Genomic DNA, 24,440 nt, shown 5'->3' on the forward strand with positions numbered 1-24,440 from the left:
TTGAGTTTCCAGTGTAGAAGTGAAAGTGTGAAGCAGTTTAGAGCCTAGTAACTTAGAGTGCTGAGCTGGGGTTAAAGCAGGGCTAAAAGAACTCTTTTCCTGTTTTCCCCCAAGGACAGAACCAGAGGAATGTGATCATGTGGATGGACCATCGTGCAGCGAGCCAAGTCAAGCGCATCAATGCCACCCAGCACAGGGTTCTGAGCTATGTAGGGGGAGCCATGTCTGTGGAAATGCAGCCTCCTAAATTGCTCTGGATAAAGGAAGTGAGTACATTTAACACTCTGGTGCATTTTTACTAGTGATTAGTGCCCTTGTTAATTCCTGAGAATGAAATTTCTAAAACAAAAGCCTTCAGTCTTAGGGTTGAATGCCAAGGTGTGTGCAGAGTAAGGTCAGGCTAAAGTTGTGATTTAAACCTTTTAAGGTTCTTTCTTCCTCTCAATTTTGTAGAAATATGTTTGATTTTATTGAAGTGGAGTGTTCCCTGAGATAAACATTCCATATGCCTTAGTTATCTAAGATTAGATATACATACAAATAGAGGTTCAGATAATAAATGAAGTATCCCAGGATTTAGTTATGGAGATGTGTTTCCTACTCCAGCTGGAGCCTGGAGGGCCAGAGGAGTGCCTTTGAGGCATCCAGCATTTCAGGGTGTGATGGCCTTGGCTGCTGGTAAAGGAATTCTCTACTTCCAGCTTCAGTTCAGTTCTGTCCCATCAGTAGGAATAAACCATGTGTAGAGGGAAGGTGCCCTGTGTGTAATGTGGACCTCTACCTCTGTCTCCTGTGTTTAACTTTGGTGTGTTACAATGAAGTATGGCCTCTTAATAACAACTGTCAGATAAAAGGAGAGACACTTGCCACTTGAATTTTTTATAACCTCCTCCAGTCTGGCTTTTTACATTTGGCCTCAATGATGCTCACTGTCATTTTAACAAAGCCCAAATGTAAATTACTTGCTGCCAGTTTCAAGCAGCCAAATTCTCCTGTCCTTACAGACATGAGACATTAGATTGTAACAAGGTGCAGACTGGGGAAAGTCTAAGGAATTAACTGGTAGAAGCAGGTACTGACAGATTAATGATAACAGAGGGTAATGAATGTTGATAATGAAATATGAATATCCATCTACTAGTTCTTCCCTTCTTGAGCTATGAGTATCATACATCAGTCATTTTGTAAATAATAAAATGTAAGCTGTAAAAACATTAAATTAATCCTTTGCATTTAAAGCATTTTTATATTGCAAGGTCTGGGATATCAGTACCTGACTGCTCAGGAAATCCAGAATTATGGGGTGACCAAATGTGGTCACGTGGAGGTGTGAGCCTGCTGTGACCTCAAAGCCCTGTGCATGATTGCTGTGGTGTAAAGAGCAGAGCATTGCAGGGCTTGTTCCCTCCATGAACCGTGGGTGGGACACAGGATTCTCCTGACCTCAGGTGCCAGCCAGCAGCAGGGATTTCCTGGCAGAAGGGTGGTACAGAACAGGGCTTGTTCACATGTCCCTTTTCAGCTCCTGACACACCAGCTAAGGAGATTATTGTCCTTAAGAGAGGGTTTTTCACCTCAGTGTCTGCCTGCTGAGCTGCCCACTCACAATTCCTGAGTGCTCTGGGCATGACTCACCATTAAACTGCTTAAGCTTGTCCTGCTTAGCTCGGGCACCTCAGCACCCACAGCAGCACCTCAGCTGCTCAGGAGCAGGAGCAGTTATCCTGCAGTGGGCTGTAATCTGCTGAGATGTGGTTAAACCTTTCAGCTCTGGAGGGGTGAGGGATTGAGTGCTTTTACTGCTTCTGTATTCCTTGCAAAGCAGGAGGGGGAAAAGAATTAGGTGCAGAGGGAGGGTTTATTTTCAGTGCCAGGTGCAGTAATGCATTCATGGTTTACCTGACATCAGGGCTGTCAGCAAAGGTTCACTTTGGCTTCTGACAGCTCAAATTCAGCCTCATGCAATGCAAGTGTCCTCACTTTTAGCCAAGGAAGGCAAATCTTACAATAACTTTGAATGTCAGGTTGCTCAGATGAAACCTACAACAGCAGTTTGCATATCTGATGTTTCTCAGTGGGCTGTCTTGAACTATGCTACAAATGTAAATTACTGAAGTCTCTTTAGATTCTTTGTTACTAATATTTTATATATCATAAACTGTAACACAGGTATTACAGGTATGGTAAGGAAAAATGCTTACAGAATGGTATTTAATGTGTTCCTATTTTTTGAGTTGTATTATTTTAATTTTCTGTGATTAGTGTATTTCTCAATGGCAGAATGAGATTTTGGTCTAGCTCACACACCACAGGGAAAATATACTTTATATTCTGACTAAAGGATTATCTCTTAAGCTACTGATAATGCACAAGCTGGTAAAAAGGAAGCTTAGTTTTCAAATCCCATGGGAGAATTGCACGATTAGCAGGTAGAAAGACACATTTTCATTTTATTCTATCCTTTTCAACTATCTTAGGGCTTTGCAGTGTTAAAATTGATATTCCCATTATGCTTCTACTTAATTATGCTATCTGGTGTTCAGAAAATGACCTGCTCACTGCCTGGCTAAGTCTAAGAGTGTTCCCCACACTGTGCCTGGCTGTGATCACGGCTTTGATCTCTCCAGCTTTCCTGACTATTGAGTGCAGTGAGATGGGGTTTTTCCCCCTTTCCTACTTTATTCCTTTCTCAGTATTCCTCCCTGAGGAGGAATATACCTGACAGCATCCCAGGAAGTTAAAACAAAAACAGTGGGTTGGGCACATTCTCCTATGTCTGACCATAATCAAAACTGGCTAAACCAAGGTGTATCCAGAAGCGACTTTGAGCCTTTGTTCCTTTGGTTGGCATCATGTTTCTGGAAAGTTCTTGATCAGAAGACCTGACACGGCTGCAGCACATTCAACACTGGGATGTTTGTAAAGAAAACAAAGCAAAACAAAACCCACAGCCACACTTTGCCTAGTCATGCTCCAGGTCAGCTTGCACAGCCTAATATATGAAGAATCACTGTTGATTTTTGCTTTGAATTCTCTGGACTTTATTTTGAGCTCCCCAGGAATTTAATGTTTCTGCTGGTAAATGTTTTTGCTGATTTCCCTCTGTACATCTTTGCCTGGGATTGGAGCTGTGCACGTTCCACAGCTGCTTGCATTCATATGGGTTTTGCAGAGAGAGTGCAGTGGAGAAAAGTACTGCTTAATGTCTGAAGTGAAATAATAAAATAGACGTTAAATAATAAAGATAAATAAAAGATACATTTAGGAGATTACTTAGGTGCACTTTTGGAAGGAAGTTATTTTAAGTATTGATACTAAATGATGGTTGGTCAGTGCTTACACTGAGAAGTTAATTGTGTGTACATTGTTACCAAATCCTCCCTCTCCCTTTCCATGGTGCTGACTTGGGTCTGGAAGGCCATTTTATGAGAAATTCTTGTCTCATGTTTTGCCCTGGGTTCTGCTAACAACAAGTGTTTGCAAACCTGATCTCTGTGAGGAAGGGTCTGACTTGGGTCTGACCAGCAGTGCTGGTAAATTGTGAGTGATTAGGGTGTCTCTCAAAGAAAGAAGTGGAATTTCTGTGGCTTGAATAATTTTTATCTAAGCAATTAAAAATATTTCTAAAGAATATGACTTGCAAATTTACTGTGAATTGGTTGAAGTGATGAAGAGGAAGGAGAAGGGGGAAAGGATGAAGGTGACTTACAAGGCAGCTGGAGAGGGACTTTGGACAAAGGTCTGGAGTGACAGGACAAAGGGGAATGGTTTCACACTGACAGAGGGCAGGGTTAGATGGGAAGAAATTCTTCCCTGCGAGGCTGCTGAGGCTGTGGCACAGGTTGCCCAGAGAAGCTGTGGCTGCCCTATCCCTGAAAATGTCCAAGGCCAGGAGGGGCTTGGAGCAACCTGGGATAGTGGAAGGTGTCCCTGCCATGGCAGGGGGTTGGAATAAGATGAGCTTTAAGGCCCCTTCCAACCCAAACCAGTCTGGGATTCAATAATGACCTAACTGTGCTTTTCCATTTCCATCACCTGGTTCCTGGAATTGAAGCTGCAGATGACCTCACTCAGTGAGAAGAATGAGCTGACACCACTGTACAAGAAGTAAATACTGGTCCTTATCTCTTGTGGCTTTCTTCTTCCTCTCCCCCTGTATTTATTTGTGGAGAGTTGATGCAGGTTTTCTTTCAAGTCACAAGTTACTCTCATCTGCTTCTTTTTGACTTTCTTTTCCATATGATGTTTTGTCTTTAACATTTCATTTCCCTACACAACATAGAGACATGACTGAAGGCTTCAGGGTATGTTCTCTTCTTCCAGCTCTTCATCTCCATTCCATTTTGAGTTTGAATTAAAAACTTAAATTATTAAGGCCATAATAGGCTTTTTGAGGTCTTCTCTTTGATTTGTATTTGCTTACATTCAGTCCAGTTTGATTTCGGCTGAACCATTTTACCCTCTGGTACCTCTTAGTTATCATCCATGAAATTAATTGGTTGATCTTGATGCTTGTGATTGCAGATGGGTATTCCTATGGCAAAGCCATCCCTGCAAGTGGAGTTTGTGTGTTGGCACAGCTGTTGGCAGTAAACGATCAGCTGAATGCAGCTACTGTGAGGCCTGTGGGGCACTCTGGTTAAAGTGTGCATATCTGTGGCTCACTTAGGAGCAGCATTGTATTTTTCTGCCTGTGTGGATTGATGATAGAGTGCAGTGTTAAATGCAAAACCAAACAAATACATGTTTTTTTATGAAGCTCACTTCTGTGGATGCAGAAGCACATTTGACTTTTGACATGTGGTCACATGAATTAAGAACAGCAACTGTAAATGAAGGTGAAACAAAGAATCCTTTGACAAGTATTTAGCAACCAGCTGAAAGATGGTTCTGACAAAGTCTTCCTGAAGCCACTAAGGTAAATTTGCATATAACCTTCACTAAAAAGGAAAGTAATTCCTGGTTACTGGTTCTTTTAAAAAAGGCCAATTAAATTCACTTCTTTTGCTGTTATTTCCTTAGATTTTGTTCTTTACAATTTTCTTACAAAACATTATTGCAATAGTTTTTTACTTCTGTAGTTGCTGGTATGTTTTTGTGCAGTTTATTAAGTGGGTTCTGTAATTTTGGTGACTTTGGCTAAAAAAATTGGGTGTTCAATGCCTGAGTGTGTAGGTAGTTCTGGGAGGTAGCTGCCTGCATGTGAGCTGATGCTGTGAGTACATAACTCCTTCACTTGGGAATTATTTTGCTGACGGAGCTTGTCAGTACAACCCAACTGTACAGAAATGGATGCTATGGCAAACCAGTGTTAGAGCAGTGAGAACACAGCTCAAACACAACAATGCAAGAACTGCAGGGAAGGGTTGCCCAGCTATAGAATTAGCCTGTTAGTATTTTTTTTTCCTAGAGATAGCAGAAGAAAAAAATGTTGTTTACTAATTTTTGGCTGAGAATGTTATTGTAGCTTGTGCCAAAACGAAAGGATGCATGTTATGTTTTCCTCATACTAATGACATTACATATCAGCTATTTCTAAAAAATACTAGTCCCATTAAATCAGAGATGCTGAACTTCATTGTTTATTTTAAATGGGTGGGGGATGTTGGACTGGGGGCCAGGTATTTGCTTGGTAACTGCCTCCAAATAAAGTGCAGTCTTCTATATTCTGTTTTCACAACTCTGCTCTTAGTTTCATGTTTAAGAGCAAAGAAGAGCCTCCTTTTAGGAAAAAATCCCAAACCATGGAGTGACTGTTTAGCATATCATTCCTCTGCCATTAATAACTACAATCAATAGTCAGTGAGTAGGTTTTTTTTCTGGTAGTCAGTGATCTTGGTGTATGTTACAGTTCACATCCTCAGAGCTGCTGTTTGATCCATCACCCTTCTTCCTTCTGCACACCCATGACTTGCAGCTAGCAGTGGGATCATTTGCAGAAACAATTAAAACCTCTCTTTCCCTGGCAGTGGGGGGAAGGATAGTGCATGTAGGGGCATTAGCTTGGCAGCAGCTCCTTTGCTGGTGCATGTCTTCTTCACTGCTTGCTGCCCTTGCATCTGGCTTTTTGTCTTGTTGAATGTGACTGAATATTTTTCCATTAAAATGCATAATAAATTCTGTGTTAAATGAGAATGACTTCAGGCTGTTGAGTTTGGAACTGAACTCTTGTTTAGAATTGTTTATAAATGTTTCAACACTCTGTGTTATCACAGTCCATACACAGTGCAGACACACATGCATAAGTTGTGCTTCAGACTGAATCTGGTTTTTAGCTGCAGTTGCTGATCAGGCAGAAGTGCCATTTAGGAACAGCACTCACAGCTGGGAGATTTGAAGCACCTGCACCTCAGAGCGTGTCCTGCTTGGGCTGTCCCCTCTGTGTCTCCTCTCCTCTGCAGTGGGACAAGGCTCCCAGCAGGCACACACTGTCCTCCCTGCCTCGTTCCAGCTTCTCCAGCTCTGATTCCACGTGCCTGCTCTGTCCCTATGCAGCCTTGCCTGCCTGTGGTGCCATGCCTGGGATGCCTCAGGGTTTAAGGGTGCCTGCACCAGTGTCTGGTGGTGCAGGCAGTTTTCTCCCCTCCAGCAGCAGCCTTACTCCAAGAGTTTACTTTCCAAGGCCCTCCTCTCCCCCTGCCCTAGTTCCCGACTCTGATAATTCAGCCAGTTAATCTTTTACCAGTTAGACTGCAAGTTGTGTCAGAATTGATCAGTTTGCAGGCATGACTCTGGCAAGGATGGAATTTCTGCTCATGGCCTATCTTGGGTGTCTGGAATAGCTCTATCACATGGCTTGGCATCCACTGTGAAGTGTGGGAGATCCAAGTTGTAAATCCTTGCTTTGAGTTGGAGCAGGGCATGGGACATGAGTTTTTAGATCCCTGTGTGTGCATAATTCCCTTTCTTCCTTTCACACAATGTGCATTTGTTTTCTGTAAGGTAGATAAAATGTATGTATTTTCAGTCCAATTAAGAAATCCCTCATTTTCTCTTCTTGCCTAGGAAGATTAAAACACATTGCACTACATAACTCTTAAACTCTTTGACCCCAGGTATTTGGGATTACCTGTAACAATGTCAAAATGTTATTCTGTGGAGGTGTAGCTGTTAAAGCAACTCAAAACAATCAGAGAGAGAGATTAAGAAAGGGCACCCCATAAGTACCTCTGGAAAGCAGAAAGATGGAGAGTTCCTTTGCAAGTAACTTTGGAGGGGTGAGTTGCAGGATGTGAATACAGCATTGGGAACTTTCCTGGATCTTTTCCACAGTCCTTTTAATGTGGTCACAGACTCCTGACTGGGTGAAAATAAATTTGAATTAACTTCAGTGAGTGTTGAAAACATGGAGACTTAAAATTTGTTTGGAAAAAGCATCAGGGCGTGCTATGATTTTTTTTTTTGTCTTTACTAATTAGTGATGACACAGCATCAAGATGGCAAAAAATGAATCATTTGGATGTTCATGAAACAAAGTGTTTTGAATGTCACTAACATGTGGCTTTTGGGAATTCTTGAAGTAATAGAATAAGGATCCAAGGAGTATTTGATGAAACAGATTTATTTGAAGAGGACAGTTATTCTTAATCCAGTTTATTTTCTGATTAAAGTAACAACCAGACTACTCCTGTTGCTTCTTGGATTCTCTCAGGTGTGTTAACAACACATAATGGCTTTTATTATCAAAATAATCAGGCTGAATGATCTTTGGGCTAAACTATAGAGCACCTTGGCATTTGAAGGAAGTTCATGAGTAGCAATGTCTGGAAGGTGAGCTAAATCTGAGTGATCAGGAGCAGACATCCAAAGGTTGTGTGTTTTATGTTAAAAAGGTGTAATCGCAGCATTTCTTTTTTTAATTCAATAGAAACCCAGTAAGTTTTAGAACCTTTTCAAGGTCTAAACTCAAGAAGTTTTAAGACAGATTCTTGACATGACTCAAAGCTAAGCAAATTTTGCTTTTTTTGTACTTACCCAGTTGCACCTTAGTTTATTGAATTCATTGATTCCATTTCAGCAACTTTCTGGACTTGTAAGATTTTGGTTCAGTATCACAGTGTGTAAATTAGGTTATAGAATCAAAGAATCACAGGATAATTTGGGTTGGAAGGGACCTTAAAGCTCATCTTTTTCCAACCCCCTGCCATGGCAGGGACACCTTCCACTATCCCAGGGTGCTCCAAGCCCTGTCCAACCTGGCCTTGGGCACTTCCAGGGATCCAGGGGCAGCCACAGCTTCTCTGGGCAACTTGTGCCAGGGCCTTACCACCCTCACAGGAAGAATTTCAAGAGCCAAATATTATTTCTCTAAAATGGAATCATCATCTCCTTTAGTTCAGCCTGTACATTCTTGACACTGCATGGAATTAATTTCTGTTCCAGAAAGACCCCAGACAGGATTGTGTTTCTAAAGTAGGAGCTGATATTAAGTGACAAAACTTTGCACTTTTTGATTATTTAAGAAGCTGGTGGAGGTTTTTCAAGCAATCTTATCTTCCCATGGAAGTTTAATTTGTGACCCTTGTGGGCTTTTGTTTAGTTTTTATATTCTCTACTTATTTTAATGTGCTGGGATCAGAGGGGACCATTGGGATTGCTTTGCAGGACAGTGATGCTCACTGTCTGTCACACTGGAATACAACATTACTCCTGGGAAAACTTTCTTCCCATTCATCATGGTCTGATACCTGTGGGTGGTGTGGGGATTGTGTTTGTGGAGAAGTGGTTTTGAGACTATGCAGTACTAACATCACATGAAATCAGACTGAGCTTTGGAGGTGGAAACAGGGAATAGAGCCTGGCCCAGGTGTGACCAGCTTTTTCTGGACCATCATCTCTCTCAGAAAACAGTGGTGGAAACTCATTGTAAATGGTCTATCTTGGTGGAAGAGTTTTTTAGGAGTTTGAGAATGTCATATGGCTTTTCAGATCTGCAGGCTTTGTTTGTATGTTCACAGAGCTTTTTTCTTCCTATGCTTCTAATTAACAAGTACTAAATTTTAAATCTTAGATTTTAAGCATTTTTAAATCTTAAATGGCTTTTATTAGAAAATAGAACATTTTTCAGGCAAATGTTTTTTGATAAAGTTGTTGACTTTGAAACTGCTCTGACGTGAAGCAGCTGATGGGGAACAGAGACACCCCAGGTTATTGATCTGAAACTTGTGCCTCCATGAAGTCTTCAGGGGGAGCTTTGCCTGTGATCAGTCTGTGCTGGGGGAAGGGCTCAGCTCTCCAGGCAGCAAATCTGAGAGTAGAACTGGCTGGATGATCAGAGCAATGAGTTTGAAAAAATTGTCATTTTTACCTAAATATCAGGATTTTAATTGCATTAAAATAAGGGCATGACCATGCCTGACCTCTAATATCTGCCTTTCTAAACATATTTTTATTAGAACTTGCCAGAATCGTGGGAGAAGGTTGGCTACTTCTTTGATCTTCCGGATTTCTTATCTTGGAAAGCCACAGGTGTCACTGCAAGGTATGTTAATTATAACAATATGATTTTTGTCTATTTTCTTATGTACATTTCTGCTTTAACTCATTCTGACTGGACCTGCTGTTATGTACATCTGTCTGTAATTCAGCCAGCCCCAAAACATCTTGAACCTATCTCCTGCCTCCATTGTGCATTCCTGAGCACAGTTGTTCCTGGGAGCAGTGGAATTCACAGATACAGTGTGTTGCTGCAAAATGTCATTTTGGAGCATAAATATGATTGCTGGAGTTCCTGTGAAATGCACTTCCAATAATTCTTTGAAATCTATTTTGTTGACAAATTTATTGACTTTTTTGAGAGTTGGAAATACACACTACTTTGCCATGTGGGAGGGCTCTGGTAAAATCTAATTTTAAATGGTCACTTCACTGTAAAACATGGCAGCTGTGCTGCTCCACAAAAGTACCCTGGAATCCTTGCTGAGTAGTTGAACAAAGCCCTCTGAGAGAACCCCTTAAAAATCTGGATTAAAGTGACCAATACAGGGTCATTTGCAGATCCTTGTGAGAAGTGAGGGCTAGTATTATTTATTTAAAATCATGCCCAGTTCAGTGCAGCTCACAGTTATTTCCATTGCAACCTGTGGAGTAGAATCTGTGCAAAATGTAGTCTCAGATGAAAACTGGCCACGGGATAGTTTTAGTCTCTTTGGAAATGAAGATACCTTCTTATCAGATACAGTTGTTTTTATTTGAGTGCTCTATTTCTCCCTGGTTAGTTTTCCTGATGGACAGCTATTGTTAGAGCATTATACATTATATATTCCTTGCATTATACAGCAGGGAAGTGCTATGATTGACTTAAAAATGCAAAAAGAGGAGTTGTGCAAGGACTTGCCAGATGATAATTGATAAATGACATCTTATATCTTCTTCCTTTGGACTTTCAGTCAGATTTTGCTGTCTAACTGTGAATTATGTAACAGAAGAACAGCTCCCACCCCACAGATCTTGCAATCTAAACAGTCCTGTCACCTGACCCAACTCTACCTTCAAGAGGATAAATTCCTGGCTCCCAGATGATATTCCAGGGTCTGCATCTTGTGAAAGTACTCAAAACTTTTAGAATTAGCACCCTTTGCTCAGGGCATAAGGTGGGAGAGGCTCTGAAGAGGAAGGGCACAGTGATCCTGACAGCTCCATGGTCCTGCCTGGCTTTGGCTTTGTGTCCTTGGCTGCAATTTCCTGCAGGTGAAGCAGAGAATCTCTGGAGAAAATAAAAAAAAAAGAGTTGCAGAGGATTATACTCAGAAGTTAAGATGCCTGAATTTAGACTGACAAGTTCATTTCCTTAGCAAGGACAATGTGATTACTCAAAATCTTTTGATTGTATTGATGAATGTTGAAAGGGAGAATGGAATGTTGGGAAAAGACTCTCTGGGTAAAGTCTTCCCTCACAGTTTGGTTCAGAGTCTTCTATTTTGAGTAAAATAGCTCCTTGTAAATCTTTCATTGCTGTCTTTAATGTGCTCCCCAAAATCAAGCCCATTGTTTGGACTCTGGTGGATTTTCTTGTAGGATGTCAAAGAAGGAAGAAAACGACAGGAAAATAAGGACAAGAAATATTTTGCTAGAATCAAACTTTTTTTTTTCCCTGCTTTACCTCATGTACACCTGTTTTCTGAGAATTTTCTTGTAGGCTGGTGAAGTCAAGTAATTTGTCCTGCATGTACTCATAATACAGGGGAAGTGTGAATTTATCATGTATGAGATTATTACCTCTTACCACCCTTTCTGCCTTTGAGCACAAAGGAGTCTATTCACAGGCAAGACACAGTGTTAGTCACTGTGAATCATACAGAACTTGGCCCTGATAAAAGAAAGATTTATTTTTTTAAAATTTGTTTTGGTGATGGGGATTTTACCAAAATAAATGCAATGCTGAAGGCACTTTTATAGCAAAGACCTTGCTTCTTTAAATTTTTAAGGGGCTCTCTAAAACATTTTCTATGTATTTGACATTTAGAAATTATGTAAACTCTTTTTGCCTTCAGTGAGGTCACTGTGCACAAAGTTAAGTAGTGTGTGAGATCAGAGTTTGATGTATTTGAAAAGCAGTTCTTGATGTGTGTTTCTAAGTATGAAATCCTACGTCTTTCACCTTTCATTCTGCTGGCCTGAACTGCCTTATTGCCAATTTTATTTCCAGTGGACCTATAATAAACAATACGTGTTTCTTACCTCTTAGGTGGAGGCTCAAACATCTAGAATTTTTTACCTTCTGGCTTTGAAATTGCTCTGTATCTCACTAAACTCATCAGTTGCAAAGGATGAGTTCCAAATTTTTGATTCCTGTTGTTCTTGGACAGCTGTTGCCTATAATGCTCCATATTTAATGTAGTTATGCTTTATTGTTTCTGCTTTGGGCTGATGAATGACCATTGACTTGTTGTGAATGATCCAGGCAGCTGACTATTCTGCATTAAAAAAATGTTATTCAAAAAATTAACATTTAAAATGTTAATTTAAATGATGAGATTAACATTTAATTTAAATGTTAGCTAAAAAATTTAAAGCTAGAACTTCTCAGCTTTGCCCCCCAAGGCTGAAACAACAAGTGTTGGTTTTGCCACTTGAATACTCAGTTGTCTGAGTGGTGTGGTGGAGAGGAAGAGCTGTGACAGACTCTCAGCAGTGCTTTTCAGAGGCTCAGCACTTCTGCTCGTGCTGAGTGTGACTCACTGCCCTCCCTCCCCCATGCAGGACCTCTGGTAACCTTTCCTTTATATGGTACTTTGGGTACAGCTATCTTAATAAAATCTCAACTCCTCTCTGGTTTGGTTACAGGCTACTGTGTTATGGATGGGGAGTTCTTACCAGAGATGCACGTCTGCAATCTGAGTGTGTTTCTGGAGTCTTGTGAGGGATTACATTGCAGATAAGAATAGGGCTGAGCTGTTAAACTGGGTGGAATCCACACACAAATTTCTCAAAGGTCATGTGTGTTTAGACCCAGAGTTCTGCTTCAGGGCCATTTCCAGTCATAGGCAACTCACTCACTGCAAAATGAGCTAGTGTGTACTGGAATTTAAGATGAATTCTAACAAAAGAGAGATTAGACCTGTGAAGGAGGATTTGGAAATGCAGGGAATAATGTCAGGCTGACATTGTTGAGATAGAGGGTGTCCAGCATTGTGCTGGAGGAGCCACCTCCCAAAATGACCAAAAAACATTGGAATAAGTTGAATATTTATGCAGATTATTTTTTGTCATATTATTATACTCTAGACATGTGGGGAAAGTAATGTACTATCTGGTAGAGACTTCATCTCATCTATGAATTTGACCCAAATTATTTTCTTGTGAAAATACTTGTCCAATCAGTCTTCAGCTGCTTGCCATCGTGACATGGGAAAGGGTGGAACAGATGTTTCATATACTTCACTTTTCTAAGTTATCTCCTTCCAACAGATCTCAGGATCATGAGTTTCTCAGTTTTATATGGAAGAAATTCATTCTGTTTATGGTAGTAATGGATTGCAAAGTGAAAAGCAAATGCTAGTAGTTGATAAAAAGCACATGACTAATATTTGTATCTCTATGAGAGAGGGGGATCTCTTTTAGTTCACAGCCTATTTTCAACAAGAAGATACTTGACAAATTGTTTTCTTTCATTTATGAGTTCCTTGGCTTGTGCATGTTTAAGTAGCTGGCTCTTTGTGTTAAGCAGTGATTTGAGTCCTTAAAATTTATTTGTAACCTGTTTTGAGTAGCTGATAATTGGGGCTGGGGATGGCTCCATGGCACTGATTAAATTCCAGAGAATTCCCTGGACTTTGTCAGAGTCCACTGGGATGAACAGTAGTAGAGTCTGGTCCCTTGTTGAATTGTAGTGAGGGAAGCTTGTAATAAAACAATAAAGCTAGGGAGGTGCTCTAGAATCCAGGAATCTGGATTCAGATCTCTGCTCCGTGATTTGGAGAAGTGAATTAAAATCTGTGTCTTTGGAGGTGTTCAGGGAGCTGAATACATGTGAGAATTTGATGTTTGTTCATCCCTGTGTTTGTTCTTCATCTGTTAAACTGGTGCACCCACACATTCTTGGGAGGTTGCTTACTTTTACCACTGTGAGGTCTCCTGTGGCTGTGTCAGTGGAGCCCTCACCAAATATTTCATCCAGAATAGGCTGGAAACTTTGAGGAGGGAGAGTGCTTTTAGAAGAGGAGCTTATGTTTAGAGGCGCTGTTGAAAAAACAAACCAGTGCGAGTTAAACCATTATCTGAAGGATGTCTGTGTCCTTTTCAAGGATTGGGCAATCCTTTCAGAGAGATGTGGTAACTGCAGCAGCACAGACACCACGTTTTGGGGCCAGCTGCCCTTCCCTTCCTTCCTAGCCCTGCCATGACTAATGGATACCCTTTGGCTGGGATCTGGCGCTCAGATTCTTGTTGATATTTTGTGCCTGCTTCAAAAGATGCCCAGTCTAAAAGTCAGGCCTTGTCTCTGGAAAGAAGGGGCCTAGGGAATATTGCAGAAAGCTGTTGTGATTAGTGCTGAGCCCATGGGGCAGTGACAGTGTCCTGAATTACACTCGGGTGTTGTGTCCTGTTTATGAAATGAAACCCAAGAGTTCAGACATGCAGACTTGTTTAGAGAAGTCTCTGGAGGAGAGAGAATTATCTTGAAAGGCTGCTTGGGAGGGGAGGGATGGTGTTTTTGTGGATTGGACAAAGTACCATGAATTTCTTGTCATGGAGCCAAAAGCAAGTGTCCCTGTGATGGTATGTTTGCCAAATGAGAGAATTCTACTGCTATCAGGCTTTTAATAAATTCAAAACATGTTCTTTGGAGACTGGTGACACACAGACTTATCCAGAAAATAGGAAATGTGTAGCTGGAAAAGTTTTCAGGACTATGAAGGGCAGGTGCAGTGTGAACCATTACTGTTAGATTTTTCTTTTTTTTTTTTTAATTTAAAAATGTTATGTCCTTGAATCTACCAAGTAATCTGAAAGAATTCTATGTGCTGGAGAAAAAAATTGTCGGCAGGTCTCGTTAATGTTAGCCAGGAAGCACACAGGCAAACAGGAAGCTTTAGCTATTGTTATTGTACAAGTGCCCTTTACAAAATATTAGCAAAAGAAGCTTAATGTGTTTTCCACAAGAACAGGAGCCCTTCAGAGTGTCTCACTGTATCTGCCCAGTGAAGAAAAACTGCACTGTCCCCTTCCAACAGCTTCAGACATACATTGAGAGGTTGCACTGCAGAGGCTTGCATTCAGATCTTCAAATATTTACTACTCAATTTTTTGAAGTTGTTAGGATTGTTAATTAGCTGTGACAGTATCTAGCCCTTCATTTTCTATTGTGTTCATTTGCTGCTAAAAAAAAAAAAAAAGCCAGCTAGGTCAGTGTAGAAAGGATTGGGGGCAGGGGATGTATTCCTGGCAGTTTGCCACAGAGACACTGAACTGAGCCAACCATGAAGTCATCGTGAACTCAGGGAGTCTCACTAATCCAAGGCAATGTGTCTTAATTTGACAAAGCAAAGGCTGCTTGATAAGCAAGCCCAGCTAGAAATGCTGTGAAACGGGGGTGTTTGTTAAGTGGAGATTGTGGACAAGAAATGTGGTGATATGAAAGGAGTCATCTTGGTTTCAGGTCCTTCCTCCCCCAAGCCCAAAGGCAGGCTTGGCTCCCTTCTCCCCTGCAGCTCGGGCTGTGCAGTGGCTTGATGTGAAATTTGAGAAACATATGTAGTTTTCTATTTCAGGAAAATGATCTCAGGGATTGAGTGTGTGTTTTGTTGGCTGTTAAGCTCTGATCTTGCCTAGTGTGGTAGTTTGAGAGTGTGTGTGTGATGGTTAAAACGTTCTCCAGCACTTAAAAAACAAAATAATAAAAACAGATCAGAGTTCATATATTCATTGTTGTTAAAAGTCTTATTTCTTCAGTCTCAAAATGCAACATCCTAAGAAGACTCTTGAATAACTGTACTAATATACTGTGGCTATAAAATGTCTTTTATTTTTCCATAATAGTCATTAACATTTACTTGAGCTGATGAGTGGTGCACACACAGTTTCCCATCGAAGCAAAGAAACTCTGTTTAAACAACCATTTCATTGTTGGTCCTGTGCAGAAGCAATGGAGATATATGAACACTGTAATTATTAACTTCTGTGAGGTTGGGATGACAATCTCCCCTTAATAATATTCATAAAGGCTGGGAGTCTGAGATTCCTCTTGCTGACATCCTCACTAATAGTGGGACTGGATAACTGTTCTTCACTGGGCCTGAGGGGGAGTATTGAAGGAGGTTGTGGTGTTACAGCCTTAAATTCTGAGGAAAAATGAGACATAAACCACAGAGGAGTTTGTTGTCTTTCAGTTCTCTTAATCTCTTTTTTTTTTTTAACAATCATTTCTGTTCTCCTCAGAGCCAGGCTGGGTGTTCAGGCTGTTTCTTTTGCATTAGCTCCTGTGAACACCATCAGGGATCAGACCCTCATGGTACAAGGGATGTAATAAACAATCTGTCATCTCCTTTGAACTCTTCCTTATGTGAAACCCTATGGAAAGCCCCCTTGTCCCTGTGAGATTTGGTCTCTGTTCAGCCAGAGCTGTGTAACAATTGCTTCCTTGCATAAATTTGAACCAGATAAGAAAATAGCCATGTTTATGAACTCCTGGGTCATTTACAGCCCCAGCAGTGTTTTGGTGTGCACATATATAATGCATGTATTCACAGTAAATTCTTAAAAACCACCCCCCTGAAAACAATAACATTCCAGGAGCGTTCTCATCCAGAGAAGGGAAGAAAAGCTGTGTAGCATGAAGTCTGTGCACTGTATGTGTACATACACTGCTTAGAAGTATTAAAACTCACAGAAATTTATTATCCCATAAGGGCCTCTTTTGTCTTTTCTTCTTTTTTTTTTTTTTAAACCCCCAAACCTTTACTCCTCTGTAATACCTTGCATATGAAAGAACCTTAATAAATTCAGCCCTTAAATGTGCTCTTAAGCAAGAAAGTGGCATTGTTATTTTATAGCTGGGAAAAGAGCCGTATAATTTGAAGGGCAACATTCTTTAAGTGTTTAGCTGGGCATCCAGCTTTTCTGTCTAACTTGCAGTGAGAATTAGGTGTCGTATTCCATAGGCATTTTCACAGATCACACTATAAATTACTTATCTGGACCAATTCTTCCTCCAGACTTCCCAAACAAATGCCTTTCACCACTGGAGTGTTCCTCCTCTGCCTCTCACTGTAATACATGGCTGTAACAACAGTCTTGGCCTGGAGGGCAGTTTACCTACAGGTTTGCTTTATTTTCTTTGGCTGGCTCTCTCAGTCTGCTTAATGTTAGTAACTTTCACTGGAAATTCTCTGCGTGCTTTAGGATGACACTGATGGTGTCAGGGTTGATTTACATTATCTCTTTAAAGTAGCATTAGCTTGCCTAGGACTTTTTCTCTTATTTGTTTTAGAATTCATGTTCTCCAGAGAGGGGCCTTTTAACTGTGAAATGTAAATAACCTGACAAGGGAGACTTCAAAAGAAAATGAGTCTTTGTCCATGGCAGTGATACCAAGCTTGCCAACTCCGTAACCTTTAAAACAGAGCACTTTTATGCTTGACCTGTCATCTGCCTGTAAAAATAATCTTAGATCAATGATACAGTGCTTTCAAGAATGTGTCTGAAGAAAGCAGGCACTTCTATGGATGTGTTCTGTCATTTCTTCATTGTGATGGACCATCTGCTGCTTTAACTCTCAGTAGGACCTGGTTATTGATTCGGTGTAAGTGCCTGGCTCAGCCTTTTGCTTGCACTGAGGTGATGAACACTTTTACTGCAGCTTGCAAATTGATGCTGCCAGATAGCCAGCCCAATATTATATAAATATATAATGTGTTATATGAAATCACCAAGGGTTTGTTTTTGCCTTCCCCCATTCTTTATTCCAGTGCCATTCCATTAAGCTGTTCTTTAGATGAAAGGTTGTAATTCAGTCTTCAGTGGATGAAATGTATATGTACTTATGGAATCAAAGACATTCCAAGAAAGGTTGTTTATTTTCTTACTACCTTCTTTAATTAAATGTCGATGGTAGGATTCTGACTGACTTCAGAGAAACAGATGAAGCAATAATGCTTGCAGTGTGATCCAGCAGGGATGACTGGAATTGTGCTTCTTGGTTGTTGGACACTGCATGCATAGGAAACTCCGTTCTCCTGTGGATAGGAGAGTTGGAATTTCAGATTTCTGCATGGTTGTTGGTTTAATTTCAAAGTGAAGGGGAAATTCTGAAAGTTCTATGTTTTATATTTTACTATGATGTAACTTCAGATAATATTTGAGTTATATATCTGGTTCAGCTTGCTGGCACTCAGCTTTAAACTGGAGCTGGGAATCTCAGGTCAAACCTGTGTTTGTCTGCTTTTTTTAATTTCAAGTGCTCTGTCTCAGACTTGTCAGCCTGTGTTCTGAGCTTGCTGCTGTTCTGCAGTGTGGATGTATCCTGGGACTCTCTGGAGAGGGGATTGGGAGGCACAGGTCCCTGTGTTCCCTGGCAGGCTGGGGCTGTCCCAGAGTCACTCCCAGCATCCATGTGTCAGTGTTGGAGTAGAAGAGAATTTATGGAAGGTGACCCAGCTATTGCCTCTAGTGCACATGCACAAGGATTTTTTGTCAAAGCGGGAAAGAAAGTAGGAAATCCCTTCGTGCTGTAGGTGATTGGGAAAAATAGGATGTGCGGAGAGATATGCCTGTGAAATCCAAAACACTCCCCACTTTCAAAGCCCACTTGCATTTATCCATACAGAGTACATGGAGTTAGGGTAATGGAAATAACCTCAACTTTCACTCTGTAATTTGAAAGAGTTTTGAAACTATTTAGACACTCTCCTCTTCTCCCAGTCTCATTTTGCAAGGTGAGCTCGTTCTTCAGAGGAATGAAGCTGTATCTGCACAATAAGGTGTTTTCATATTTAATTAAAACTGATAAGATGGGGAGAAAATGCCACAAAATACAAAGAAAACTATTTTTCTGTCGTTTCCATCTTCTGAGCCTCCCTCCACGAAACTGTTTGGGGGTTTCTGATGCTGGTTTGTCATTGTATATAAAATACCTCAAACAAACTCCTTGGATAAAAAGAAATACCGTGATACAACTCTACTTTCAGGAAAGAAATTAAGTGTTCTTCCTGTCTTTATGGAAAAAAACTGGTGTGGTTTTGTCCCTAATTCCTTGTGCACAGCATCTGTACAGGAGGTTAAGGCCCAGAGTGCTTGCATCTCCCTACAAAGAAGGGAAAACAGGGAATGTGTAAGAGCACGATACCCTGCTGGCACCTGTTCTTCATGTCCATCCCATCCCGTGCCATTCTTGCCCTCAGTTCCACTCTGAAGCTCTGTGGGCACATGTGCAGTCTGGATTTAGTCTCCTTCACAGATGGCATCTTTCATGTGCCATCTTGGGCCATGAGATAGATAGAAATATATATATCTATATAAATATATATATATATGTATATAATTTGAATGTGTATGACAAAGACAAGGTGAAGTTCTTTAGTGCTCACCACTCCTCGTGCTGTAGCACCAGGTGTAAATCTAACAGGGGGACTCTCCAGAGGGGTTCCAGTTTGTTTAAGATTTTCTGGGTTTGTATATTTTGTCCTGTAGCAGCTCTTCATTTGTGTATAAGGACAGTTCATAAACAGATGTTGAATCTCAACATGGTGCCTGCTATTTCCTGCTATTTCTGACCTGCCTGGAACACAGACAATCCTTATTCACACCAGTTAGCTCCACTGGTAATCTACCCAGAACATTTCCTGATACCTCTTTTTTTTTCAGGCTGCCTCTTTAAATGTGGATCAAAGGAAGCTCATACCTACTAAAATGTTAAGAGATTTCTGATTGTCGAGTCTATCAGGAGATGTGTTAATTAATTAAAGTGGGTGCTCATTTGCTTTGGCACAAACAGAGGAGGTAGAATATAAAGAATGATTAATTATAATCATTCAGAAATTAACCTTGTGACTGTGATACCTGCTGTGCTGATGGAAATCACTTCAGGCTGATGAAGGCTTCATCCACTATCTCATTTGCTGGCTGGTTTATCTGAAAGGGCCTCTATTTGTGTGTGTATGCATAAAGTAGGGACTACAGTTTTACCTCATTAAATGTGAAACTCTGCTTGGAGGAATATTGCTCAAGAAAACCACATCAGGCCAAGGTTTTGAAAATGCAGACTTGTTTAGAGAATGCATTTTAATGTATTGAAGCCTCAAGCCATCTACCTCTGCTCCTGAGAGCTCTACCTGAAAATTTTCAGGGCTGAATAATTTAAAGTTTGGGGTTTTTTTATTCTTTCTGCAAGAAATACTAGTCTGATGTTTTATTTTCTTAAAGTCTGAACTCCACATAACTTTTTTTCAGAACTGTTTATCCTCACTCCAGACATGAACCTTGGAAAGGTGGCAGAAAAAACAAACAGCTGCTGTGTTTTTGGGCAGTCTGCATTCCTTTAAACTCTCTGAGATCAGACTTGTGCTGAGATTTTCAAATTATTTGTCCTAGGGCTTAGCCACTTTCACTCCTGCTTAAAAGTCAGTGAATTTGCCATACTGGTGCTTGTGAGAGCTGTCATGCAGAGCCTTAATGATTCAAGAACTATGAATATATGATGTGTTCTTAGGGCTTTTTATTATTGTTTAATTCAAACTTCACCTACCTCCATAACCATCTTTCCATTTTTGGACTCCAGTTCTTTTTTTAACTTAAGCACATTGCTTAAGATATTCTAGGGAACTTTGTTTTGATTTTGGTTTTGGGGGTAAATTTGATACATATAAAAATGTTATTAATGGACCAAGGTGGAGGTAGTAAAAAAGACTGCCACATTGCCAAGGCCCAGAGTCAGAAATTATCTGCTCAAACCCAAACAAGTTTGGGTTTCCTTCACAAGCTGAAGACAGGAAGAAGAGCTGTGGCAGCGTTTTGTGTCCTCTTTATGAGGTCTCCAAAATATGTTCTGTGAAGCAGGTGGAAGAGTCAGAGCAAGGCAGGCTTGTGTGGTAAAAACTTATTTAATGGTTTGGGCTCTCATGTGGATTTTCCTGCATGAGAGACGTGGAGATGCTACTCCTACTTGTGCCTTTTAAGTAGCCTAAATCCCAAGTGTGTCTTGTATTGCCTTTCCAGTTCCTGGAGCTTCCCTGAGTGCAGAGATTGGCTGTACCAGGTCACTGTTCTTGTGAGATGGTTAAACCCAAACGTGTGTTTACTAGCAACTGGAATGGACAAACAAAGCAGTCAGGCCAGTTCTGAAGGGCTTTTCAGTTAACTGTGCTCATTCTTTTCTTTGGGCCTTTTTCCAGCAAAGCACTTAGGCACGTGCTTAAAGTTAAAGCCTGTGCTTAAGTGCTCTGCTGGTCTGGGTCCTTTATTTGCTGTCCAAGCATGTTGGTATGAGCAGGCTGTTGGCTCTAGCAATGTTTGGGGAACTGTTCTTGCACTGCTCACTTTCCTTCTCTGACCCTTATGGCCACCTATGGCCCAGAAGATTCATTTGTCCTTTTAGTGTGACACATAGAATGATTTGAAAATGTCGCAGGTTATTGATTAATTGGCATTGATTGTGAAGAAACAGTATTTGGAAAAATCAAGGTCAGTTCAGCCACAGGAGTTTTCATCTGGTGTCTTGCTGGCAGTATTTGTCATATGCCAAAAGCATCTTCAGACTGTTCAAGTACAATGGGTTTAATATCTAGAAAATTCTCCTTAAGTAACTGCTGGCTTTTAGGGACTTGTTATTTTTTGATCTGTATGCAGATTTGCTTATTTATTTATTTCTGGTTTTCAGTGCTGCAGTCCAGAGTTGCCAATCTCTGATTCCTGCAGGCCAGCAAGTCTTGTGCTGCTCCTCCTCATCATTCCCATACCATCTGTGGCAAGTCAGGGCAGGAGAACTCAGTCAAATTCAGACCTTGGGATTTCTCTCTGGGTCTTGCAGCAGTGAAAGTTGGCCTTTCACCTCTAGAGCCAATTTAGGACACCAGGGAGTTGATTTTCTTCGTGCTTTTTTTTCTAAGGGTGCAATCCTCTTTTCAGCAATGAAAATGGCAGAATGTGCAGCCTGATATTGCTGACCTAATTGTGGAGGTAGCAAGGAAAATCCATATGGGATAAGTCAAGCACAATCCTGCAGTTCCTTCTGCAGACACGTGACTTACAGAAATGCCCCAGCTGACGTCAGAGACACTTTTTGTTCAGGTCAAGTTACTCACACCCACATCTCTTTAGGACCAAGCTCATAAATAAATAGTTGACAAAACTGCCTTTAGAAATTTCATTCTTAATTTCTTTTGAATAAAAATGTACAGTCTCTCTATGAACAGTGATCTTTTTAATTCCATCATTTAATTTGGTAAAATACACAGATGTGGAAATTATTTTTGTGTTTTTTTCATTAGAAACATATAAACCATTAAAGAGGGAATAAAACAGTCCTTTTTTTAGGCATCTAACACTAGGATTTTGAATTGATTTTTAGTTCATGCTTCTCTGTGCTTGCAGCATTTGTGAGTGTATTTTCTGCAAGTATTGCAGTGTAATTCAAGTTCCAAGAAAAGGAAAGACAAATATTTTAGTCTTGTTTGGGCTGCATGAAAGGGTTCATTAGAGTAGTGGTAAACTCCACCCTGCTGTTCAGCCTCACCTTTCCTGGTGCTGGATGTGAGACAAGCTCAGGCAGTACCTGGAAGGCTGAGTTCTGGCTCTGAGAGAGCTGGGGATGTGCATTCCCAGGTGAAGTTGTTTTTAGGTTTTAAATGAATGGCAAAACCAATCGTGTCCACCTTCCTTGTGTAAAGGCGGTTAAAGCATCTGAAATTAGAGAAGCAACTTCTTTCTTTCAGCCACTCTCCCAAGGGCCCATTCGTTGATCTGGTTAGTTGTTAGAAAAAGTCAGAGTGGAGTTTATTTAGTGCAGTCCCTTCTCTTTGGCAGTGGCAGCAGAGATGCTTTCAGGGGAAAGGAGAGGAGAGAGGAATCCTAGAACTTGACAACACGTTAGCATCCTTCTGGGGCCAGTGCTTTGAAATCACACTCAGTTAATGAACATTTGTATTCCCTTATGTTATTTCTCTCTATTATTGTGACTGGAAGCAGTCTAGGTATCCATGTAATGTAGCCTCCTTTATGTTTTTCTTTTATTTTCTCCTGGTCCCAGCAATATCCTCTTTCAATTGCAGAATGATTACTTGCTTTCTTTGAATGTCTCTGTTTCTGCCTTCAGAGGAATAATGACACCTGGTTTATCTACTCCGTAGCCTTCCTTATTTTCTAAATTGATCTCCATTTATGTCCCTGCTGATGTAAATAAGCTGAAATGTTTTTTCATTCTTACTTTATGGAAATTTATGTGTTATTTTACTCACTTCTATTACCTGGTTCAGAACTCCTTGGTGGAGTTTTCTTTGTTTGGTTTATGAAATCCCACAGCTGTCCAAATAATACTGTTGGTGTCTTTGCTTTTTGAGATTTGCTCAGAAACCTGTCCTCTTTTTTACATGAATACAATTACAAAGGGCTGTACATGCATACCATAATTATTAATTAAAGATCCTCTAGAAATAGATGCACTGCTGCTGTCATTTAAAATATTAAAATACAAGTATACAGTACAAGTATGATGTATGTAAAATCAGCCATATTGCATTTCCTTTGATTTAAATCACTTACCTTAAAATCTAACAAAACCTGTTTTCAAAAATTGATACTAATGACTAAATTTTGACCACATATATCTAGTATTTAGGAATGACTTTATGATTTTAAGAGTTTACACGGACTGAACTGATTTTTGTGGTGGGAGGTAACAACACAGCTCACTCCCTGAGTAGGAATATCTAATGTGTATCTTTGATTCAGGTGTCCCTGGCAGCTGTATCCTGTCATCCAGACTTGAGTAAGACTTGAAGGTGATTTCCCTGAATAAAGGAGGGCTCAATATTCAGGTTTAGCATGTGAAATGGGAACGGCCTCCATCAGAATGCAGTTATTAAGACTTTCTTTTATTGCAGTACTCTTGGCAATTTCCCTGCTTCTGTTCTGGTTTCACTTAGGCTTTGTCTAGCCACAAGTGCATGACAGCCGAGGCTCCAGTTCAGCACAGTCTGACTAAGCTGGTAAAAACTCCCATTAACCCCACTGACAGCACTCAGGACTTGATACTCACACACGTGTGCAAGTACTGTGCTAAATGAGACTATCAGCAGTTTGATGTTAGGAATATATACATTATTTACTCATGAATTGGTAAAATGTCTTTGTGTGAAGAGATTTCCGGGCTAACAATTTTCTCTTTCAAAACACCACTGGTAGGGCTGTAAGGGTGGGGTTTTTTCACACCACTCTAATTCTGCTCAATTGTATGAAGACAGCAGAAGCCACATAATGAAGCGTAGCCCTGATCCTGTGGAGATTTGTGTTCCTGGGGTGTCAGGGTGCACGTGGTGCTGGCCAGGCAGCGCCCTCAGCATCTGCCACACTTCCCAAACTGCTGGAAGAATCAAGGACTCCTAAATCCTCCTGCTCCCTAGGCATGGCTGGTGGGTGTGCATGTCCTGTGTGTCCTGTTCACCCAGAGGAGCCACACAGGGCCATGGAGCAGTAACTGTGGTCTTCCTGCAGCCTGCCCATGTTATTCCCTTGGGATAGGGACATCTGGAACAATGAAGTGGCCGTGTGTCCATGGCTGGGGCAGTGCCTGGTGCTGGCAGATGTGCTGGGTGATGCACATCTGGATGTGCTGCTGTTGTTGTGCTGGGAGAAGCTGATGTTGCTGACAGGAAGAATCTCACTCTGTCCAAAGCCACACGGTGGGGAGGGAGCTCAGACCCAACTTCCTTTTTCTCAGTGACTTGTAGCATTTGCTTAATCTCTTTACCAGCTTCCTTGAGTGTTTGGTGAAGTCTTGAGCTGTGGTA

The 24,440-nt window shown here is 40.8% G+C and overlaps 1 protein-coding gene across 11 annotated transcripts in view; it reads left to right on the forward strand.

Moving 5' to 3' along the window:
• The window catches only part of FGGY (FGGY carbohydrate kinase domain containing), a 135,435-nt gene that overhangs the window by 14,251 nt on the left and 96,744 nt on the right, over positions 1-24,440 (forward strand). For 8 of the 11 annotated variants that reach the window (XR_010366598.1, XM_064429017.1, XM_064429014.1 and 5 more), the window contains 2 exons: positions 115-266; positions 9,396-9,481. Coding sequence is in view for 8 of the 11 variants with exons in the window: in XM_064429017.1 (XP_064285087.1) it covers positions 115-266; positions 9,396-9,481 (238 nt within the window). In the remaining 3 variants the exon portion in view is untranslated. Of the gene's footprint in view, positions 1-114; positions 267-4,598; positions 4,919-9,395; positions 9,482-24,440 lie in introns of those variants that run through there. The other 3 variants (XM_064429022.1, XM_064429023.1, XM_064429026.1) reach the window with 3 other exon arrangements.

Source organism: Passer domesticus, chromosome 7 (assembly GCF_036417665.1).
Source record: "Passer domesticus isolate bPasDom1 chromosome 7, bPasDom1.hap1, whole genome shotgun sequence".
NCBI classification, from domain to species: domain Eukaryota; kingdom Metazoa; phylum Chordata; class Aves; order Passeriformes; family Passeridae; genus Passer; species Passer domesticus.